At 35.8% G+C, this 21,781-nt stretch overlaps 2 protein-coding genes across 4 annotated transcripts in view; one reads left to right on the forward strand and one right to left on the reverse strand.

Moving 5' to 3' along the window:
- Window positions 1-5,520, reverse strand: part of FTCDNL1 (formiminotransferase cyclodeaminase N-terminal like) — a 91,360-nt gene extending 85,840 nt beyond the window's left edge. For 2 of the 3 annotated variants that reach the window (XR_012920597.1, XM_076005778.1), the window contains exons 1-2: window positions 5,327-5,507; window positions 3,814-3,871 (exon numbers count right to left, since the gene is read on the reverse strand). Coding sequence is in view for 2 of the 3 variants with exons in the window: in XM_076005778.1 (XP_075861893.1) it covers window positions 3,814-3,816 (3 nt within the window). In the remaining variant the exon portion in view is untranslated. Of the gene's footprint in view, window positions 1-3,813; window positions 3,872-5,326 lie in introns of all 3 variants that reach the window. The other variant, XM_076005779.1, reaches the window with a different exon arrangement.
- Window positions 5,521-5,526: 6 nt separating this feature from the next.
- Window positions 5,527-19,649, forward strand: C8H2orf69 (chromosome 8 C2orf69 homolog). Its single transcript, XM_012739088.2, has 2 exons — window positions 5,527-5,983; window positions 15,567-19,649. The coding sequence occupies exons 1-2, from the start codon at window positions 5,651-5,653 to the stop codon at window positions 16,389-16,391; spliced, it is 1,158 nt and encodes a 385-aa protein (XP_012594542.1). The 5' UTR covers window positions 5,527-5,650; the 3' UTR covers window positions 16,392-19,649.
- The last annotated feature ends 2,132 nt before the right edge of the window (window positions 19,650-21,781 follow it).

Genomic DNA, 21,781 nt, shown 5'->3' on the forward strand with positions numbered 1-21,781 from the left:
CTGTTTTGAAATATTACTACAAGAGTTTTGATACTCCTCCCTTCAACAAGTACAGCCTAATTCTCCTCCCTTCAGTTTGGTCTTAGTGACTAGTTTTTAATAGTTCCCCTCCTCCCAGCCCTATGCAACCACTAATCTAACTTCCATCTCAATAGATTTGCCATTTCTGGACTTCTCATATAAATTGACTTATAAAATATGTTGTCTTTTGTGACAAGCTTCCTTCACTTAGCATAATGTTTTCCAGATTCATCCACATTGTAGCTTGTATTAGTACTTTATTCCTTTTTATTATTGATTAATATTATATTGTATGGATGTACCACATTTTCTTTACCCACTCATCAGCTAAAGAACATTTGGGTTGTTTCCACTTTTTGGGTATTATAAATAATGCTACTATGAATATCTGAACAAGTTGCTGTGTTTTCATTTCTCTTGAATATATATCTAAGAGAATTGCTGGGTCACATAGTAAATCTATGTTTAACAAAACTATCAAATTGTGTTCTAAAGCCACTACACCATTCTTACCATGCATAAGGGTTTCAACTTCTCCATATTATTGACACTTGTTTACTATCTGTCTTTTTTTTTTTTTTTACTATAGCCATCCTAGTGGATATGAAGTGGTATCTCTTATGGTTTTGATTTGCATTTTCCTAATTGCTAATATTGAGCATCTTCTCATATTCATATTGTCCATTAGTATATCTTCTGTGAAATATCTGTTCAGATTGTTTAAAAAATTGGGTTGTCTTTTCATTATTGAGTGCTAAGGATTTTCAGTAATAGTTCAGATACAAGTCCCGTATCAGATATGTGATTTTCAAATATTTTCTCTCATTCTGGGGACTGTCTTCTCACTCTCTATTCGGGTCCTTTGAAGCACCAAAGCTTTTATATTTAGAAGAAGGACAAATTGCTATTTTTTCTTTTGACTCTTATGCTTTTGGTGACACATATAAGAAGACTTGGGCTAATACAAGGTCATGAAGATTTACTTCTATCTTTTCTCCTAAAAGTGTTAAAGTTTTAGCTCATAGACTTAGGTTTATGATCCATTTTGAGTTACTTTTTCTGTATGTTTTAAGGAAAGAGTCCAACTTCATTCTTTTGCATGTGCCCATCCAGTTGTCCCTGTACCACTTGTTCTTTTCCCATTGAATTATTTTGGTACCTTTGTTGAAAATAAATTGACCATAAATTTAAAGTTTATTTCTAGATTCTCAGTCCTATTCCATTGTTCCATATGTCTGTCCTTATATGCCAGTACACACTGTCTTGATTACTATAGCTTTGTAGTAAGTACTGAAGTGAAGAATTGTCAGTCCTTTAACTTTGACCATCTTTTTCAAGATTGTTTTGGTTATTCTGGGGTCCTTGCATTTCCATATATATCTTAGGATCAGCTTATATATTTTTGCAAAATAGGCAGCTGGAACTTTGATATAAATTGTGTTGAATCTATAGATCGACTTGAAGAGAACAGCCATCTTAACAATAAGACTTCTGATCCATGAATATGGGATATCATTCTATTTATTTAGGTTTTCTATAGATTCTTTGAAAAATATTTTGTAGCTTTCAATATATAAATTTCGCATTTCTTTAATTAAATTTATTCCTAAGTGCCAGGTGTGGTGGCTCACATCCATAATCCAAGCACTTTGGAAGGCCAAAGTGGGAGGATAAATTGAGGCCAGGAGTTCAAGACTAGTCTGAGCAACATAGTGAGAACCTGTCTATAAAAAGTTAAAAAAAAAAAAAAAAAGACACCTAAAAGAAAAAAAAAATATTCCTAAATATCTTTTGATGCTATTACAAATAGAATTGTTTTATTTTTGGATTATTCATTATTAGTATATAGAAATATAATTGTTGTATACTGCAACCAAGCTGAATTCATTTATTGTTTCTAATAGTTTTTGAATGGATTCCTTAGAATTTTCTATATACATGATGATCGTATCATCTACATGGCTTTACTTCTACCTTTCCAATATGGATATCTTTTATTTCTTTTCTTGCCCAATTTTTCCTGGCTAGAACTTCTAGTATGATGGTGATTATAAGTGGCAAGAGTAAACATCTTTATCTTATTTTTGTTCTTAGGGGAAAACATTCAGTCATTTACCATTATGTATGATGTTAGCTTTGGGTTTTTCAAAGTGCTCTGTATTAGGTTGACAAAGGCCCCTTCTACTCCTAGTTTGCTGAGTGTTTTTATCATGATAGAGTGTAGGATTTTGTGAAATTCTTTTTCTGTGTCTATTAAGATGATCATGTCATTTTTGTTTTTAATCTTATTGATATGGTATCTAATGTTAATAGATTTTCAGATATAAAACCAACCTTGCGTTCCTGGGATAAATCTCACTTTGTCATGGTGTATACTTCTTTTTCTATGCTACTAGATTTGGCTTGTTAGTATACTTTGTGAAGGATTGTTAAGTTTTTAACTGATTAAATTTTTCCTACCTTTTAACAGTTGGTAAAGTACAATGCAAGCAGGTACTGTGAGTTAATAATTGCATTTGAGGATTCATTGAGTGCTAAAGATAACCTATAAAATCATGAGGTTGGGCGTGGTGGCTCAGTGGTGGCTCGTGTCTGTAATCTCAGCACTGTGTGAGGTCAAGGCAGGAGGATTGCCTGAGGCCAGGAGTTCCAGACCAGCCTGGGCAACACAGTGAGACCCTGTCTACAAAAAATAAAAAAAATTAGCCAGATGCAGTGGCTCCCACCTCTAAGTCCTAGCTACCAGGAAGCTGAAACAGGCAGATAGCTGGAGCCCAGGAGTTTGAGGCTACAGTAAATTATGACTGTACCACTACACTCCAGCCTGAGTAACAGAACAAGACATTGCCTCAAAAAAAAAAAAAAAAGGTCTTGACTGACATGTAATGATTTGTATTTTGCTGAAGCATGTTTAAATCATAATATACTATAGCAGTGGCATAAAAGGTGTCACTTAGCTAGTGAAACTAGCCAAAAGCTACCACCTTTCAAATCCTCCAAATAGCTTTATTCTCTAATTTTGTTTTATCAGCAATTTTGGGGGCAAAATCATATGCTAGAGTTGCATATTTCATATAAAGCAAATTTAACTAGTTGTCAATATTTATAAATTGGTAGATTAAACATAAAAGTCTATGTATCTGATTTCTCTTGAAAATTTTGAAGGTTTGGCAAACCATTGCCTTCATTTTACAACAGGTTGGTGATGAATAGTGGGCTGCCTTCTTCAAATATGACATGTCCTTCTAGTTTGCCACATTCTGTACCACTCCCTAATATATTATTTATAGCCAATTTTACTATTTAAGATATAGATCAGGCCTCTGTAGATATTGCAGTTTGTGCCTTTTAATGCTGTCCTTTCTAAAGTAAATTAACATATCAGATTCCTTCCAATTTTGTAACTTTTTCTATCTAATATATTGAGTAGCATAACAAAAGTCTAGGATCCCTTGAGAACTGTCAAGAGATGAGCTATAGTCTTTTGGACACTATAAACATAATAATAAAGTCCTTGTGGGGATCCCCATAAGTTATAAAGAAGGGGAAAATTCACACAACTGGTTATAGTAACTCTGTATATATAAGATCTCTTTCTTACATGGAAAACCCAACTCTGAGAGAGAATAAAATAGAGAAAATGCTGAGCCATCTGTGGTCATGGTTGTTAGAAAAGCAAGGATTTACAAAATTGGTCTCCTGGAAGAACATAGAGGGGATGGAAATAGAAAATAAATATTATAGTAAAATGATGAGGACCTGTGAGAAGGAATTACAGTGTCAATGACTTACCATAAAGGACTGTTACTTTCTCTGGAAGTGTCTTGTGTAGGATTGTACAGATGCTTGACTGTAAGAAAAAACGTGTGCTTACTTTAGTCTGTTTCTTTACTCTGACTTTTAAGTTATTAGCGCCATGCTCTAACCAACTGAGCTAATCGGCCACATTATTCTACCTTTTAAATCTTTACTTACTTGTATTTCTCAAAGACCTCCATTATCTTAAAAATACTGAGATAATTTTGTAATATTTAATATTAGCTACATTCAATTTTCTTTCTAAAACACAAGAACTCCCTATCCCCTTCAATAGAGATAGATATCATTAAAAGGTTAACTTAAAAACAAGACCACAAAAATAAAAGGCTGCATTTGCAATACATGTACTTGTTTGGACTTTTAGATTACATTTCTGCAATCCTTTACCTAGCAAGGGAAAGTAACATGTATGCAATTTGCAAAATAGAGTGAAGACTGGTTGCCTAAATGTGGTTATATTCTCATTGTTGTATAATTAACCTCTACTTCTTTTTACCGGTTATTTTTAGAAAGCAGATCTACTTAGTAATTATTATTGAATATTATTTGATTGGTTATACCATTGTGATGTCAGATGGAATCTAGTAATTTAGATCAGAGTAGGTTAAGCATATCACATCTCTATGAAGTCACTATGTATATATAAGAAAATCATATTTTATCATTTGCTCATTTGTGTTCCTACTCCAAGCTATTTGTTAATATTTGTGTATGTGGAGCAAAGAAAACAGTATGTGTGCTTAAATACACATATATATAGACTCAGAACAATTATATATAAAATACTTATAATCCTGGCCTATAGTAAGCCCTCAATTAATGTTAGCTGTAATTATTATAATTCTCATTAATATTCTCTCCCAAAAGGTTCTTTGTAGTGTCTTGACTCAGAAACACTTGAATTCAGACTACTGAATTCCGTCCCCATCCCATCTTTAGTATACATTTCACCAAATCTTATTCTTACACAACTGGCTACAAGATAGTTGTTGGACACCCATAACTCTCCTACACTGTTCAGATTGGTTTTTGAAAACCCCCAAATAGCAAATCGCATTCGTTGCAAAACACTAACAAGTGCTTAATGCCTCACCCTCATTTTTCCTGTCTTAATCTATGTGCCCTGCTCCTTGCTACTAGCAGAGATGAATTAGCCTTCCTATCTAATCACAAATTTCTCATGAACCTAGAAATCTTCGTTCATCTATTAATAATTCTACTCAGGAAACTCAAGGTCTGAGAAAAGTGGCTCCATCCAGGGTATGCATAAGACTTCCCACGGATTCCTCTACAGGACAGAATTACTCTACTTATATCTTTGGATCTGTCTCTTTTTTAAGGCTCGAAAGACTAGATACATCTCACTTGTAAGGTGAACGTACCGAAATCTGGGGCATACTACACCCAAAACTATATCTACAGGATTATTGGACCACCCTCCTGCTGCGCATGCGCCACAACTGCCGCCTGCGTCTGCCTGGCATACCTGGTTTTCTCCCTCTGCCTTCTCTCGTCTCCGCCTCTTCGCCGGACTTCCGTTCGAACTTCCCGGTCGCGGCAAATTTCACCAATCAGAAACGTCCTCCTTCAAGCCACGGCCCCATCGCTCCCTCCGGGAACCCGAGCCTGATTTCGCTCCCACCCGTCCCCTCCTTTCCTTACGCACGCTGCGCGCAGACGTCAGCCTCTGACGTCGTCGCCCCCGCGCCGGCTCCCTCCCGGGCAGCTCCCGCCGACCGTTGGGCGGCCTACCGAAGTCCCTCTGTCAGGGCTCCCTCCAACCCCGGAACCGCTCTCGCGGCGGCGACCCATGTGGGGGTTCAGGCTCCTGCGGTCGCCGCCGCTGCTGCTCCTGCTGCCGCAGCTCGGAATCGGAGACCCCTCTTTCTGCTCTCAGGCCAGAGCCATGAACCCGGGCGGCAGCGGCGGAGCGCGATGCTCCCCTGCGGCCGAGGGGCGCCGTCAGCAGTGCCTGCAGCTGTCCTCCGTGCCTGGAGCCGATCCGCAGCGCAGCAACGAGTTGCTCCTGTTGGCAGCGACGGGGGAGGGACTGGAGCGGCGGGACCTCCCTGAGGACCAGGCGAAGGAGGAGCCGCAGCTGCCGTCCCAGCATCACGTCCTCTATTTCCCTGGGGATGTGCAGGTAACTCAGGCCTGCCTGGGCATCTGTTCCCTCCTCTTGTGTATATGCGCGGTCACCAGATTCTTTCCTCGTGGCTGCTGCTGGGATCCTTGCCTCACCTGAACACACCCCCATGTGCACTCATGGGGGTGGCTCTTCGTTAGTCCTCGAAATCCAAAACGATCCCTTCCACACCCATAACCCCTTCCCTCCTGAAGCCTCAGGGGCAAGGTGTCCTAGGAGAGCTGGGATCTCGAGACGTAGGGAATGAGACACATTATGCGTGTGTGTGTGTGTGTGTGTGTGTGTGTGTGTGTGTGTGTGTGTGTGTGTGTGTGGGCAGGGATTAGATTAGTTTAGCACGTAGTGTTTAGAAAACGCTGGTGGTAATTAAAAAACAAGCAAACAAAAAATTACAAAGGTATGACTCAGGAACTCTTAATAAAGAGGAGGTGGAAGAAAAGGGACAGTAATTGCTAAGCACGTCGGTATTTTGATGCTCACCTAAATTTTGTGCTTTTGCTTTTGTGTGATCTCTATTATTAATTTTATAGCTGTGGGCAAATACCCAGTTATGTTGTTCAGGAAGCTGGGTCTTAACCTTAAACTGCACTGTCTAATAGGGTAGCCATTAGCTATATGTAGATATCTAAATTAATTAAAATTAAATAAAATTAAAAATCCAGTTCCTCAGTCATATTAGCTGCATTTCAAGTGCTCAGTAGCTACAAACGGCTTGTGTGTACAGTATTAGCGCAGAGATAGGGCGTTATCATAGAGAACACATCCATCATCATAGAAAGTTCTTTTAGATAGCACTAATGTAGACAGAAAAAGCTAGAACGTATCTAGATGTGTTTTTTTATACCAACAATATTAGTTTATTGTTTTTGAAATTGATGCTCTAAAATGATAGAAACTTTGTGCTCTGTCAAATAATGGTAAAATTGATTGTGAAATCGCAACTTGGTAAGAGGAAAAAAATTGTTTAGTTGATTGCTAATAAAAACTATGAAAAAAACTTAGTATTTAAGAGGAAAAAATTTACTCTGTTGGTGCCCTTGTGCTCAGATTGGGAAAACAGCATGTGGCATTTCTGAAAATGACCTCTAAAGATCTGTGGACAATTACATGCATTCCTATAATTATGATGGTGATAGTAAGGACAATTAACATTTATTGAGCACCTATCAAGTATTTTTAAAGTGTGTCAGTACAAGTCTTTAGATGAGGTCCAAAAAGTCCTATATACGTTTGAATATTATTAATACCTCCTTTTGTTTCTACATCATCCATTTCTCTGTTAACCTTTTGGACAGTGATATACTGTTGATTTATGTAGAGTATGAAATGCTCTAAAAAAGAAGCAAATGCATCAAAAGACTTTTGAGGCCAGATTACCTGGATTTGAACTCTGATTCTGAACTTCTTAGTTTTAAAATCTCTGGACAATTGGTAAATCTTTCTGTATTGCAGCTCCCTCAACTATAAAATGGGAATAATGGTTTATAGGGTGTCAATGGAGATTGCATATGTGAATACTCAATGAGTTCTGGTCTCTTCTCATCTTTCTGGGAATTTTTTAAATTATTGGAGAATCGTACCTCTATTCTTGGACTTTTCCTCTGTCTACCATCAGTCCCTTAGTAATGATCTCCTTCAGTCTCATGACTTTACATACTACATAAACCTTGACAACTCTTAGCTATTGCTTATCTAGCCTAGACATATTCCCTGAACATTAAACTTGCCAATTGCATGCATGATTATTTCCTTTTGGATATTTAGAAGATATCTTAAACCTAAAATATCTGGATCTTTATCCCTGTGCAGACTTCCTCATCTCAGTTGATGGAAACTATGTTTTCAGTTGTTTAAGCTACAAGTCTTGAGGTCATCCATTAGACTTCTTGTTCATACCTCATATCTAATTATCATCAAATCCAGTGGCTTCACCTTCTCAGTGTATCTAAAGTGATAATAATTATTTAAAAGTGTAAGTCAAATTGGGCGCAAAACTCTTCAGTGACTTCACTTGTCACTCAGAGTAAGAGCTAGAGTCTTCTCAATGTCCTACAAGGCTTTTCACTTATCTTTACCTTTCCCCACCCTGTTACGTATCTGACTTTGTCCACTTTTTCTCTTTTACTCTGCTCCAGCCTCATTGACCTTGGTATTTCTTAAGGCACACTTCACCTCAAAAGCTTTGCATATACTGCCTGGAACAGCCTTCCTGTACATATGTATGGGTTCATTACCTCACCTCTTCCAGGTCTGCTTAATAGTTAGGTTCTCACTGAGGCCTTTTCTGACCATTTTATTTAATAATCATAGTAAACACAGGCTCCTTGTCAACTTTTTTTCCTTTATTTCTGTTACATTTACTGTATTAGTTATTTTTCATTTGGGGTTTTGTGTACCTTCTACCACTAAAATGTAAGCTCATGTCTGTTTGTTCACTGATATATCTATGATGCTTGGTGACTGGCATGTTAATAGGTCTTCAGTAGATAAACTTGTTGCATGAAGGAATGTATGTAAGTTGCTTTGAACAATGCCTGAAATGCTTGATATGCATTGGCTATTATGTAAACTGCTGTTAGGCTGATTTCCTCATCTGTATTTTTGCACTTGATTCTTTTGAGCCTAATATTTATCCTTAATGAAATTTTCTCGGTTAGATACAGCCCATCTTTTTAGTGTATTGCTCCTTTAGAGTGCTTATTCAGGTTTGTATCATATATAGATTAAATAAGCATTCCTTTTATAGGTTTATTTTTAATTTGAATAAATATTGAACAGAATAGAGCTAAACAGAATTTTGTAAGATAACTTTAGAGATAGATACCTTTAGATACCTATCTGCCTCATCTTGATATTGATTCATTGTTTGATGTTAATTGGATCTGGTTGTCCATATAATTTTAAATTCTCCTAAATTACTGTTACCTTCTTTTATTTATTTATTTATTTTTATATTTTTGAGTCTCTCACTCTGTCGCCCTGACTGCAGTGGCAACTCAACCCAGTGGCAGAGTCATCATAGCTCACTACAACCTCAAACTCCTGAGCTCAAGTGATCCTCTTGCCTCAGTCTCCCAAGTAGCTGGGACTATAGTCATGCATTACGACACCCAGCTATTTTTAGTAGAGATAGGGTCTTTCTCTTGCTCAGGCTGGACTCCTGAGCTCAAGTGACACTCCCTCCTCTACTTCCCAGAGTGGTGGGATTACTGGCATGAGCCATCGGGCCCAGCCCCCACCATTACCTTCTTGATCTTCCTTTTGCAGTTGTCTTTTACTATATATATGTTCCTTTTTATTCTGTACTTGTCTTTAATCATTTGGATTACAGGAAAGCTGAGGCTATAGTATTTTATATTTCTTTAGATATCTCTTTATGTTTTTCTTGTCCATTAGTAATGATTTTGAAGGGAGATCAGGATTTTCTTACAAGTAGGTGCTTTCCAATTTTGAGTTATCTTTTTAAAGCTTCAGGATATAGAATTATATTTATCTCCTTTCAGTGTTATAGTACAATTTGATGAATTTTGACAAGTGTTGGAATTATGTAACCACCACTATAATCATGTTATAGGAGCACCTATGTCATCCTAAAAAGTACCCCCTGTCTCCCTTTGTGGTCAGTTCTCTTTTCCCAGCCTCAGGTAACCACCGATGTGTTTTCTTTCATTATAGTTTTATGTTTTCTAGAATTTCATTAATTTGAAATCCCGTATTATGTAGGCTTTTATATCTGACTAATTTCAATTAACATAATGCTTCTGAAATTTATCTTTATTGTTGTCTGTGTCAGTAGTTTGTGCCTTTTATTTACTGGGTAGTATTCTGTGTATGGATATATAATTTGTTTATTCATTCAACTGTTCATACACATTTGGGTCGTTTTTAATTTTAACTTTTAAAAATTTAACTTTCCTAAAGGGTAGGATACATAGATGACCATGCCCTAAGTGGTATGTCCTGATCATGGACCTTGGGGCTTCCTATGCTCTCATCAGGCAGCCCTCTTAGGCTGGATCTTTTTCTGATCATTTTAGCTTGCTTACTTGAGATGTGTACTTTATGCTCAATAAAGATGTCCCCATGCATCATTTTTGATAGAAATTTATTAGTCCATTTTGTGCTATAACAGAATGCCTGAGATTGGGTAATTTATAATGAACAGAGATTGAGTTAGCTCATGATTCTTCTAGAGGCTGGGACATTTACATCAAGGAGCCCACATTAGGGCCTTCTTGCTGTGTCATCCCATGGCAGAAGGTGAAAGGGAGAGAGAAGAAGGGGGCAAACTCATCCTTTTGTTAGGAACCCACTCCCAAGATAACAGCATTAATCCATTTATGGGGGAAGAACTCTCATGACCTAATAATCACCTCTTAAAGGCCCCCTACCTCTCAACATTATTGCATGGGGATTACCATTCCAGCCGGTGAACTTTGAGGGACACATTCAAACCATAGCAGAAGTATAGTTTGAATCCAACATAGCTCTCCTTTCTCTGCTCTAAGGGTGGATCACCTGGCTTAAATATATCATGAATGTCTCCAGATTCTTGCAGTCATGTGTCAAGTTTCCCTAAAATTGCTTTGTATGTTATTTCAATAGTGTGGGGTGGGCCTATACATTTTTACAGGTCACTAAGCATCTAACTGGAGTAGTAAGCATACAATAGAAATAATCTCTCCAGGAGATTCTCTTGCTACCTGCCTCACTGGGGATGAGAAGCATTACCTTTACCCCTTACCTCCTGCAGGGGTGGTAAGTGCACTGCATTCCCAACTAAGATGAAAACTCTCCAAAGAAAGCCCTCTTGTCCCTTAGTCTTTAACTGTAGATTTGTAGTCTTTTTTTCTGTTGGCCATGGTTAATAGCCTGTGTTGTAGAACCAGTGTTAGCTGCCTCTTTGCAAGTCCTGTGGGAATGTCTGGTGCCTCTTTTTAGCATATGAAAATACATTTCTATTGTTCTTAGATCAGGGTTTTGATACATAGTAATGATCCAATTTTTACATTTTAGTACACATAGTTCCTTAGTATTAGCATTCCCCCCCCTCATCATGTAACCTGGGGCTCATCAAGGAAATACCAAATTTCTGGATTTAGAGCACCTTCTACATGGTAGAGACTAAACTGAGAATCACAAATTCGGGGTTCATTTTGGCTTATTAGCTAAATCACTATATAATATAAATAACTATAGTTTCCAGGACCTTAGGTCCTTAACTATAAAAAGAATTTATTTTATTATTTTTTTATATTATTTAGTAAAATTTATTTCTGTCTCTTTTTTTTATTTTCAGTCATAGGAAGTACATAACTGTCAGTTATAAAAAGAATTTAAGTGAGTCCTTCCTGAGCTAAGCTCCTATGATTTTATAATAATTGTATATATCATAAATCTAGATGTACAAATGGCAATAGCAGAATCCAAAAAATGTCAAATGGTAGCCTTCTGGAAGTTAATATTTTTAACATATATGGCAAACTCCTAATCTTAATGAAATAAAAATGATAAGGAGTTGAGCAGCATAGTGGGAAAATTATCAAAGGACATTTACAGATAATTAACAAAAGAAAAAGATGAAAATTGTTAGTAAACAGAAAAATGTTTAACCTGATTAGGAATCAAAACATGCAAATTAAATCACAAGTAAAACATCATTTTATCTCCATAGCAAAGATTTTTGAAAAACAATGCTAATACCCATTAGTATTAACGGTAGGTAAGAAATGTAGGAAAATAAGCACTCTTGTATATGTCCAGTGGAAGTGTAGATTGGTATTAACCTTACTGATGTCTAAAAATTATGATGCAAATCTGTATTGATAACGAATCATGTGTGTAATATATTTTTAATCAAAACTCTGTATAAGCTTGTTATTGCTTATTGGGGGAAAAATGCTCTCTTGTATGCATACTTGTATATGTGTATGTCTACTTAAGAAAACTGGACTGCTAGATACCAAGTTTTAATAATGATTATTTCTTTTTTTTTTTCTTTTGAGGTTATTAGGTCATGATTTAATGGTGGCTTTTGATAGATAATTTTTCTATCTTTCTTGTGCCTTTGTATATAGAATGCATTTTTGGTAGTATTTTTTATTAGCTTTAATTTTTTAAATAGAAAAAAGTACATATTGTTAAAAATTCAGGTTATTTAAGGTTCTACATTGAAAAGTAAGTCTTTCATCTCATTCCCACCAATTGCCCATTTCTCTTACCCAAGGCTTCTGTTAGTAATATTTATTCATTTTTATATTTTTTTAGAGACAAAGTCTTGCTCTGTCGCCCAGGCTGGCATGATCATAGCTCACTGTAGCCTGAAACTCCTGGGCTCAGACAATTCTCCTGCCTCAGCCTCCTGAGTAGCTGGGACTATAGGCATGTGCCATGATACCTGGCTAATTTTTAAAATTTTCTTGTAGAGACATGGTCTTGCTATGGTGCCTGGGCTGGTCTCACACTCCTGGCCTCAAGTGATCATCCTGCCTTGGCCTCCCAAAGTGCTGGTATTACAGGTGTGAGCCACCACACCTGGCCTGTTACCAATATTTATATCCTTCCAGAGACATTCCATATTTATGCAAAAAATTTTTTCTAACACAAATGTAGCATAGCATATTGGATTTTTTAGCCCTTATTTACAACCCATATGAGTACTCATAGAGCTGCCTCATTTCTTTTGAAGCAGAAATAAATATTCTTATACATATTTATTTGTGCATATATGCAGTTATATCAATGAGATAAAATTCCTAGAAATAGAATTACTAGGTCAAAAGAGAGGTGCATTTAAAACTGATATAGATTGTTACTGTTGGAAATAAGGAAAACCCACAACACTATTTCTCTCTCACATTGTATATCCAGTCCTTTAGCAAATTCTGTTGTCTCTACCTCCAAAATATGTTAGAATCTGACCACTTCTTAGCACCTCCACCTCTGCTACTACTCTGGTTCCAGCCATCTTCTCTCATCGTGATTACATTTCAGCAGCCTCCTACTGGTCTTCCTGTTTCAGCTGTTTCCCCTTCACACATAGGAGCCAGAGTAATCCTTTCAAAACAGATTCTATCAGCACCTCTCCTCTTCCCCAACAATCTCTCTCTCTCCTTTGTAATCATTTTTGCTCCATTCACTTCACTAGAGCCACATTGGTCTCATTGTTGTATCTTGGTTATGTCCAGTGGGCTCCCAGTTCCGTCTGCCTGAAATGTCCACATTGCTCACTCCCTTAGTTCCTTAAGGTCCTTATATTACCTATCAGTTTCTTAGAGAAGCCTTTTCTTTCTTTCTTTTTGAGACAGAGTCTCGCTTTATTGCCCAGGCTAGAGTGAGTGCCATGGCATCAGGCTAGCTCACAGCAACCTCAAACTCCTGGGCTCAAGCAATCCTCCTGCCTCAGCTTCCCAAGTAGCTGGGACTACAGGCATGCGCCACCATGCCCGGCTAATTTTTTCTATATATATTAGTTGTCCAATTAATTTCTTTCTATTTATAGTAGAGACGGGGTCTCGCTCTTGCTCAGGCTGGTTTCGAACTCCTGACCTGGAGCAATCCGCCTGCGTCGGCCTACCAGAATGCTAGGATTACAGGCATGAGCCACCGCACCTGGCCAAGAACCCTTTCTTGGCCATTCTGTGTTAAATAATAATTTTCTACTCTCTCCAAAACCTTATACTTCTTTTCCCCTGTTTTATTTGTTGTATTTCATCATGCTTATCACCATCTAATATGTTTTGAGCTGTCCAATATGGTAGCCACTAACCACTTGTAGCTATTGACCACTTAAAATGTTGTTAGTCTAATCAAAGAACTAAATTTTTAATTGTATTTAATTTCAGTTAATTTAAATTTAAATTTAAAAACTGATAACTCAGTTCAGTTCCTGGAAAATTTTTAAGTATATTTGGAACAACTTATGTATGTAAATTTACATTTACAACTGTAAATTTTATGAAATCTAAATTCAGATCAAGTATTTCCAATGAAAATTTAGCATTGAAATTGAGATGTGCTGTAAGTGTAAAATGCACACTGGATTTCAAAGAATTAGTAAGAAAAAAAGAATGTAATTCTCCTAGTACTTTTTAATATTGGTTACATGTTGAAATAATATTTTGGACATATGTGGCTCAATAAAAGATGTTAAAAATAATTTTACCTGTTAACTTTTTACTTTTTTAAATGTGGCTACTACAAAATTTTATGTGTGGTTCAATTATATTTCAGTTAAATATTGCTACCATATTTACTTGTGGAATTGTTTATTGTGTCTTTGTACTAGACCCTCCTTTTTTTTTTTTTTTGAGACAGTATCTGGCTCTGTCACCCCGGCTGGAGTGGCATGATCATAGCTCACTGTAGCCTCGAACTCCTGGGATCATGAAATCCTCCTGAATAGCTGGGACAATAGGTGCATATCAATGTGTCCGGCCATTTTTATTGATTGGTTGGTTGGTTGTAGAGCCAGGGTCTTGCTTTGTTGCACAAGATAGTCTTAAACTACCGGCCTCAAGTGAGCCACCGTGCCACTAGAACCCTAAAAATGAAGGCACTCTACTGTGCGCAGTGATTTAGTCTGTTTTATTCCCTGCCCAATCAGTTGGTATCCCATAAATTTTATAGAATAAATTTGAATGAATTGCCCCCCCTTTTTAAACAAAGCTACTATGAATAAATATTAAGAGGAAAACAAAATTTATACGTATGTCCTAGTAACTGAATGAACAAGGTTACTGTTAATATATAGCCTGCTTATAAATAAGATCCAAATACAAAAGGTCAAAGGATATGAATAGGCAAGAGTAGAAATACAGTTGGCTAGTAAGTATATTAACAAAATTTCAACTTCATCCTAGTTTTCAATAAATTAAAATTTGAATGAGTTATCCTGTGCCTATGAAATTTAACAAAGAAAAATGAAAAATTACACATACCTCTCTGGAAGGCAGTTTTGTAGTTTGTAAGACCAACCTTAAGTTATGAATATTCTTTGACCTATTAATGTTTTTTCCATGTCTAAGAATTTACATTTAAGGATATAATCACAGATATGTACTAAGACTTTTCTGTAATGTTCATTGCAGCTTTTTGTAATACCAAAATTGAAATCATACATACTGCTCAAGTTGCTAGAGGAATCCAAAGAGGGACGGTTGCAGGATGGCAGCTTGGGGAAATATTTTAAAATTCTGGTACTCAAAAAGTCTAATGACCCAAATTTATATTTTTAGTTGATGAGTTAGGAAAATTGATCATGTATATACTAAATAAAATTTATTAAACATACTACTAATAATCCTTCTAAATTGCTTTATCTTTTTAAATCCTTACTGTTCTATGTAAGAATATTTTATTTTTCTGTCTCTTGATGTATTTGAGGCTTACACTGAAGAAGTGATTTGTTCAAAATCTTCTAACAGGAAAGTAATGACATTTAGTTTTCATTTCTAATACATTAACCATAGGTCATTGTAACATCCTAACTTCAACTATAATAAAAATGGGAAACTATTTTGTAGAAATAGTTTTATGTAAATATGTATTTAATGCTTATTTCATCTTTCTTACCTTTCAGAATTACCATGAAATTATGACTCGTCATCCTGAGAATTATCAGTGGGAAAACTGGAGTCTAGAAAATGTTGCCACCACTTTAGCCCACCGGTTCCCCAATAGTTATATTTGGGTGATAAAGTGTTCTCGAATGCATTTGCACAAATTCAGCTGCTATGACAATTTTGTGAAAAGCAACATGTTTGGTGCTCCAGAACACAGTACTGACTTTGGGGCTTTTAAACACCTTTATATGTTATTAGTTAATGCTTTTAACTTAAGTCAGAATAGTTTATCAAAGAAAAATATGAATGTTTGGAATAAGGACTCCACAGCATCTAATTGTAGATCCAGTTCTTCTCATACTACAAATGGTTGCCAGGGAGAAAAAGAGAGGACCTGTGAAAAACTTGATGAATCTGCCATGAGATTTTATCCACCATCACTAAATGGCGCGTCTTTTACTTTGATTGGATTCAGTAAAGGTTGTGTTGTTTTGAATCAGTTGCTTTTTGAATTGAAAGAAGCCAAGAAAGACAAGAACATAGATGATTTTATCAAAAGCATAAGAACAATGTACTGGCTGGATGGTGGTCATTCTGGAGGAAGCAATACTTGGGTTACTTATCCAGAAGTCTTGAAAGAATTTGCCCAAACAGGGATTATTGTTCATACTCATGTAACACCGTATCAAGTACGTGATCCAATGAGATCTTGGATTGGAAAGGAGCACAAGAAATTTGTTCAGATACTTGGGGATTTTGGTATGCAAGTGACTAGCCAAATTCATTTTACAAAGGAAGCTCCTTCCATAGAGAATCACTTCAGGGTTCATGAAGTGTTTTGAAACTACAAGAATATTAATGTATTTAATTGTTCAGTGGAAGAACATAAGCACTTTGAATGTTATAAATTCAAGTAATGAGATGTAATTCATAGATGCATTGTCAGTTTTTGGGGTATGGGAGAGGCACACATTCCTGAAGTATGAGTGTAATGTGCAGTGGTATTTCTTGCTTGTGAATGTGAACAGTTTTTAATTTGGATTGAGTTAGAATTAATTTGGAATCTAATAAGGTGGTTTGTGATAATCCAATGAGGAGAGAGAAGATCTTTAACAATAAAAGTTATAATACAGTTCTTATAAAAGATAACTAAAATTGTTATTGTTGGAAGTAGTTGGTTTTCTGAGTAATATTTTAAACTAATTTTGATGCCGTTATAACAATAGCTGTTTGGGCACTCAAAACTTGAATGGAAACATTTCATTTTTCTTCAGACAAAGCAAAAACACGATGTTTGCCATCATTTTGGAATAACTGTACCCTGCCTCTTGTGTTGCATAAACTTAGGAATCATTCTTTAACCTGCCACTGAGTATTTTTTTCTTGAGAGTCAAAATATATTTGTTTACAAATGTTCAAAAATGTGCAATAGTGGAAAGCTGATTTTCAAAAACATTATAGCTCGTGCAGTAGCATGCACTTTTAGTCCCAGCTACTTGGGAGCTGAAGCAAGAGGATTGCTTGAGCTAAGGCTGTAGTGCACCATGATTGTGCCTGTGAATAGCCACTACACTCCTGGACAACATAGTACAGCCTGGACAACATAGTGAGACCCCCATCTCTTAAAAAAATTATATTTAAGCACTGTGGCATAATTTTTAATTGACAGTTTTTAATTAATTATTTTGGATAAGACATTTTGGGGTTCTTAAATCTTGGCCAAAAACCAATTGTTTTGGAAAGTTGATTTAAATTGAGCATAATTATGTATATTGGATAAAAATGTACTATAGAGCAAATTTCAAATTTTTCATTATGTCAAGTCTTTTGAAAGAGATCAACTTAGGTAAAATAAATATATAATGTTCTATTTGTTAGTGCTCTATTGAAAAGGAAACAGATTCATAGATCTAAATCAATGTTTCTCCAGAAGCATGATTTTGTCTGCCAAAAGAAAATAGCTCTCTTTGGCCAAAATGCAAAATTATATTGCTATAAGAAAAGTTACAAGGGAAAGTTTGAAGACACAAATGATTTAATTTTGGCTCAAAAACTGAATTTGCTTAACACTGCTACATAATTTGGGTGAAGTTTCCTTCTGCCCATTTTTCATGACCTACATGAATACATTTTTGAGAAACCAAGATCTAATGAATGTCAACCAACACTGAAACATAGTTGTGTGGTTACAATAAAAGGTGAGTGGTCACTTTATTGATAATTGGCTTTTGCAGGTCATGGAATAAGCAGGGAAGCAACATGCTTTAGGACTGAAAAAAAACAAAGTAAGACACAGAAGCTTAATATCTTAATGACCCAGTAGACCTAAATTTATAAAACAACATGGAATAAAAATGTTAATTTCTTGGTTTCTTCCGAGAATTATATTTTAATGACTCTATACATACATTCCAAATATTCAGAGATTCATGAGAAAGGATTCTTACTTAGAATAACATCCCTCCTTTTTGGTGTTTTAACACTTAATTCTATAAACCACAAAGCAGTATCTCTAAGTGTGTGTGTTTTTTTTTTTAAGACAAAGTAGTTTTATATTGTTTCATTTTCTTTAAATACCTGCGTTCTTTTGAGACCAAAAATTCCCCTCAGGGAAACCAAGACAGCCTGATTCTAAAATGTTGCGTATTACCTTGCCTTCAAGCACTATGATTGGATGGCTTTTTTCAATTTGTAATAATCCTTGGTTAAATTCACATGTATCTAATGTAAAATAGCTGAATTACTGAATGCTGTACGGAGGAGGGAAAGAAAAGGCATTTATTTTCACAGGATTAACTGAAATGGAGAAGTAGGACTTTTAGCAGAAGAATTCATTAAAAAAAATCAGAGTTCTTTAGCTATCCAGTCATGTGAATGCTTAATTGTAATTGTTATATGCTGAATGGATATTAAGAATAACTCAAAAGGTAAGAGGTGGCCTAATAGGTAATTGGAATGGTTTCCTTCTATTCCCACAGCCAACCTCTGCATCCCTAAAGTTCTTTCCTGATCATTTGGAATTGGGAGTTGTTTTCCTAGCGAGGAACACTCTATTCCGAGGGCTTGCCCGGACATAGTGATTGAGACTAACACCTTCCCGGTTCCCAAGTGAGTCATTTCAGGGCTGCACTCCAGCTGTGGTTCTCAAAGGGGCAAAGAGTGAACCATTTAAGAGCGCCCCCACTTTTGTAACACTCTGGACTACTTAACTTCTATTGATTTTATCTCCCTTTGAATTTAGGGAATTTGGCAAGACAGCTTGAAGCTGTGAGGATGGGGCTTGAGACTCAAAAGAAGGAAGAAGAAAAAGACATTAAAGCTTTGAATAGATTATTCTAGGAGTCAGAGCCAAAGATAGTAATTATTTATTGATCTATGGGTGGTGGTGGATTAAAAATCCCAAAGAAAGCACAGGGAGCTGAAGACCAACTCTGAGATCAAGACAATGAAGTAATTAGAACAGTAATAGTAACTTCCATTTACCTATGTAGTCAATGTCATTTCTGGTTTGAGCCATGGGCTATTAGAGGCTTATAATTAATACATATATTCAAAAATGCCTTTTCATGGGCTGATAATGAGCATGTGTCATGAGTGTGTGAAAGAGGTTGGAAGGAAGGAGAGTTTGTAGTTTCTAAAATCATGACTCACACGACAAAGGGTATGTTTTGTTTTACGATCTGAACAGTAGCATTTCCAAACTGGCTTCTTCCCAGGAGCAACCAGTGAATCTGATTTAATAAATGGCAAAGGTAGGAGTGAACGAGCGGTGACCTACTCAATGTGAAAGGAAAAAATTAAACAGTGAACAACAAAATAAAAAACAAACAAACAAAAAAAAAGAATAACTCACTGGGCACATAGAACTGCCATCAGAGCAAAATGAGACAATGTTGAAAAGTAAAAATATTTTATGGAATGAAAATATATTCAAGTTGATCCACATTCAGATGTTTTCTGTTTAATACTTCAAATTGATCCTTTCTCCACATTTGTTTAAAACTGTTATTGTAAATGTTGTGTATCCTTTTGGAGTGTGCCTTTGTCATGAATCAACTGAGAAACATAGTCCTGCAAATAATAAAGTTATTACCACCACAGCATCAAAGTATAATTGTATTAAAAATAATAATCCACAGAATTTTGTTTGGATGTGCTTTATATTTTTAACATTGTTAAAATTTGAGATCATTATTTGAAAAGAAGCTATTTCTCTCCATCTTGCCCATTTGGGTTTGTATACAAGTACATCCTCACTTGACGTCATTAATAGGTTCTTAGAAACTGCAACCTTAAGCAAAATGATGTATAATGAAAATGTATAGTTTTTTTCTTATCAATGTTATAACTAAACAGTGAATGAAATTGTTATTCAAGAACTTGTCCTTTTGCTTTAAGTCACAGTTTCCAGGAACCTATTGATATTAAGTGAGGATTTAGTGTATCTGTTTTCATTAACCTCCATATTTTTCAAGTGAGCAACTCAGAATTTTTCTTTAAAAATACATCTCTCTTCCCTTTTAAATTGCCAATAAAAACTTTGCATTATGTATATTTCTTCTTTTTGGATTTCCTAGAGAACAAAATCTCTTTAACAAGTAAATTCTTCCTTTTCAATGCTAATCATCTCAGGTATTCCTTTAGCTCCTTAAGAGACTTGGTGATAATATGGTGTGATCTATTTTTTGTTTCATTCATGTAATATCTAAATACCCACCAAGGGTAAGTAGGGTCTAGGCAATGAGGATATAGGACAGACAAAAAGACCCAGCATGTTAGTATGGAAATATGTAACACACTAAAGATTAAGAAGTAAAATTTGAAACAAAAGGTAGTATTCATAAAAGAGCTATTCTGTTTTATTACACAGGGCCTTTAAGAGGAACATACACTAGAGGATAAGATCTAGTGTAGACCTCATCCTTAAACTCTTTGCTCTTTACAAAGGCAGAGAGACCCAGCAGCTCTTACACCAGTTAATGGTAAAGACAGGCAAAGTCACTTAGGATGGTCATTTTAGTATCCCAACTGATGAACTTAAAGAGAATACTACTTAGGTATATTTAAGACACCCAAACACTCATGGCTTGTATGCTTGAAACAAGACTAAGGTAACTAGAAATGTGTGGATGACTGCCAATCTATGTTAGTTCCTCCTGACTACATCTATTTTTTAACACTGGGGAAAAAGAGTCACAGCAGCACAGTTCTAATTCCATCCAGACCTGCCTTCCAGCTTCCTGCCTTTTTTTTTTTTTTTTGTCAACTCCTTAGATTCAGCTTTGATGTCTGTTGGCAACTGTTTATAGGTGATAGAAAAGCCTCATTACTAGGTTCTTTCCAAATGTTCACATAGCTGCTGTTCAAAAGGATGAAAGATACAAATTAAGTCTTGTTGACTTTGTTTCCCTTGTTTTGATATTTCATGAAAGTGGAGAAGTTTGAAATTACTAAATTAATAAAATTCCAATGTACTCATTTATCACAAGAAATGCTTTTAATGTTCATGAAAGGCTAATAATTACACTTTTACACACAGTTATTTTTAAAAATATTTTGGAAGGATAAGGTGAACAAAAATTCAAATACTATAGAACTTGCAGAGTCCAATCTGCCCACCTAGTTGTTTAGCCTCTTTTCAAAGGCAACCAGTATCACTGGTTTCTTGTGCATCCATACAGAGATAATTCTATGCATATGCAAATGTTTACATACAGTATACCATGCCTTGTTTTACATAATGGCAGCATAGATTCAAACCTTTCTTCTATGAAATTACACTGGAAAAATTCCATGCTGTCTGTCCATCATTAGTTTTACTTTGAATCTTATCTATGTATTAATAGCAAGCAGTGCAGTGAGAAGTTCTGTTGGCAGAGGAAAAAAATTCCTCTGTGCTTCAGGTCAAGCCCCTAAACTTTAGCCAAAGAAAAGGTATATAATCTATTCAGAAGTATTTGAGGTGTGTAGCACATAAGGGAGAAAGAATAGAGAACTAATGATCTGGTCACCACAACTGTAACCTCAGTTTCTATCACCCACAGCTATGTGAGCCCATACACTCATTTAAGCAATATTGGTTGAATAGATGGTTTCTAAAATCCCTTATATTGGAAAAACAAAAATAAAACTCTAAGATTTGGAATTCCTGAGAAGTTGCAGCTAACATATACTGCATAGTATTTGATACATTAAAAATAAACTTCTCATTTGGTCTTAACTCAGTAGGCAA

This window comes from Microcebus murinus, chromosome 8 (assembly GCF_040939455.1).
Source record: "Microcebus murinus isolate Inina chromosome 8, M.murinus_Inina_mat1.0, whole genome shotgun sequence".
NCBI classification, from domain to species: domain Eukaryota; kingdom Metazoa; phylum Chordata; class Mammalia; order Primates; family Cheirogaleidae; genus Microcebus; species Microcebus murinus.

What these genes read in the sequence shown, in the direction of transcription:
- C8H2orf69 (XM_012739088.2), top strand. Translation starts at nt 5,651, where the DNA reads ATGTGGGGGTTCAGGCTCCTGCGGTCGCCGCCGCTGCTGCTCCTGCTG. An exon ending in ATTTCCCTGGGGATGTGCAG is followed by an intron (nt 5,984 to 15,566) that starts GTAACTCAGGCC and finishes CTTACCTTTCAG; the next exon opens with AATTACCATGAAATTATGAC.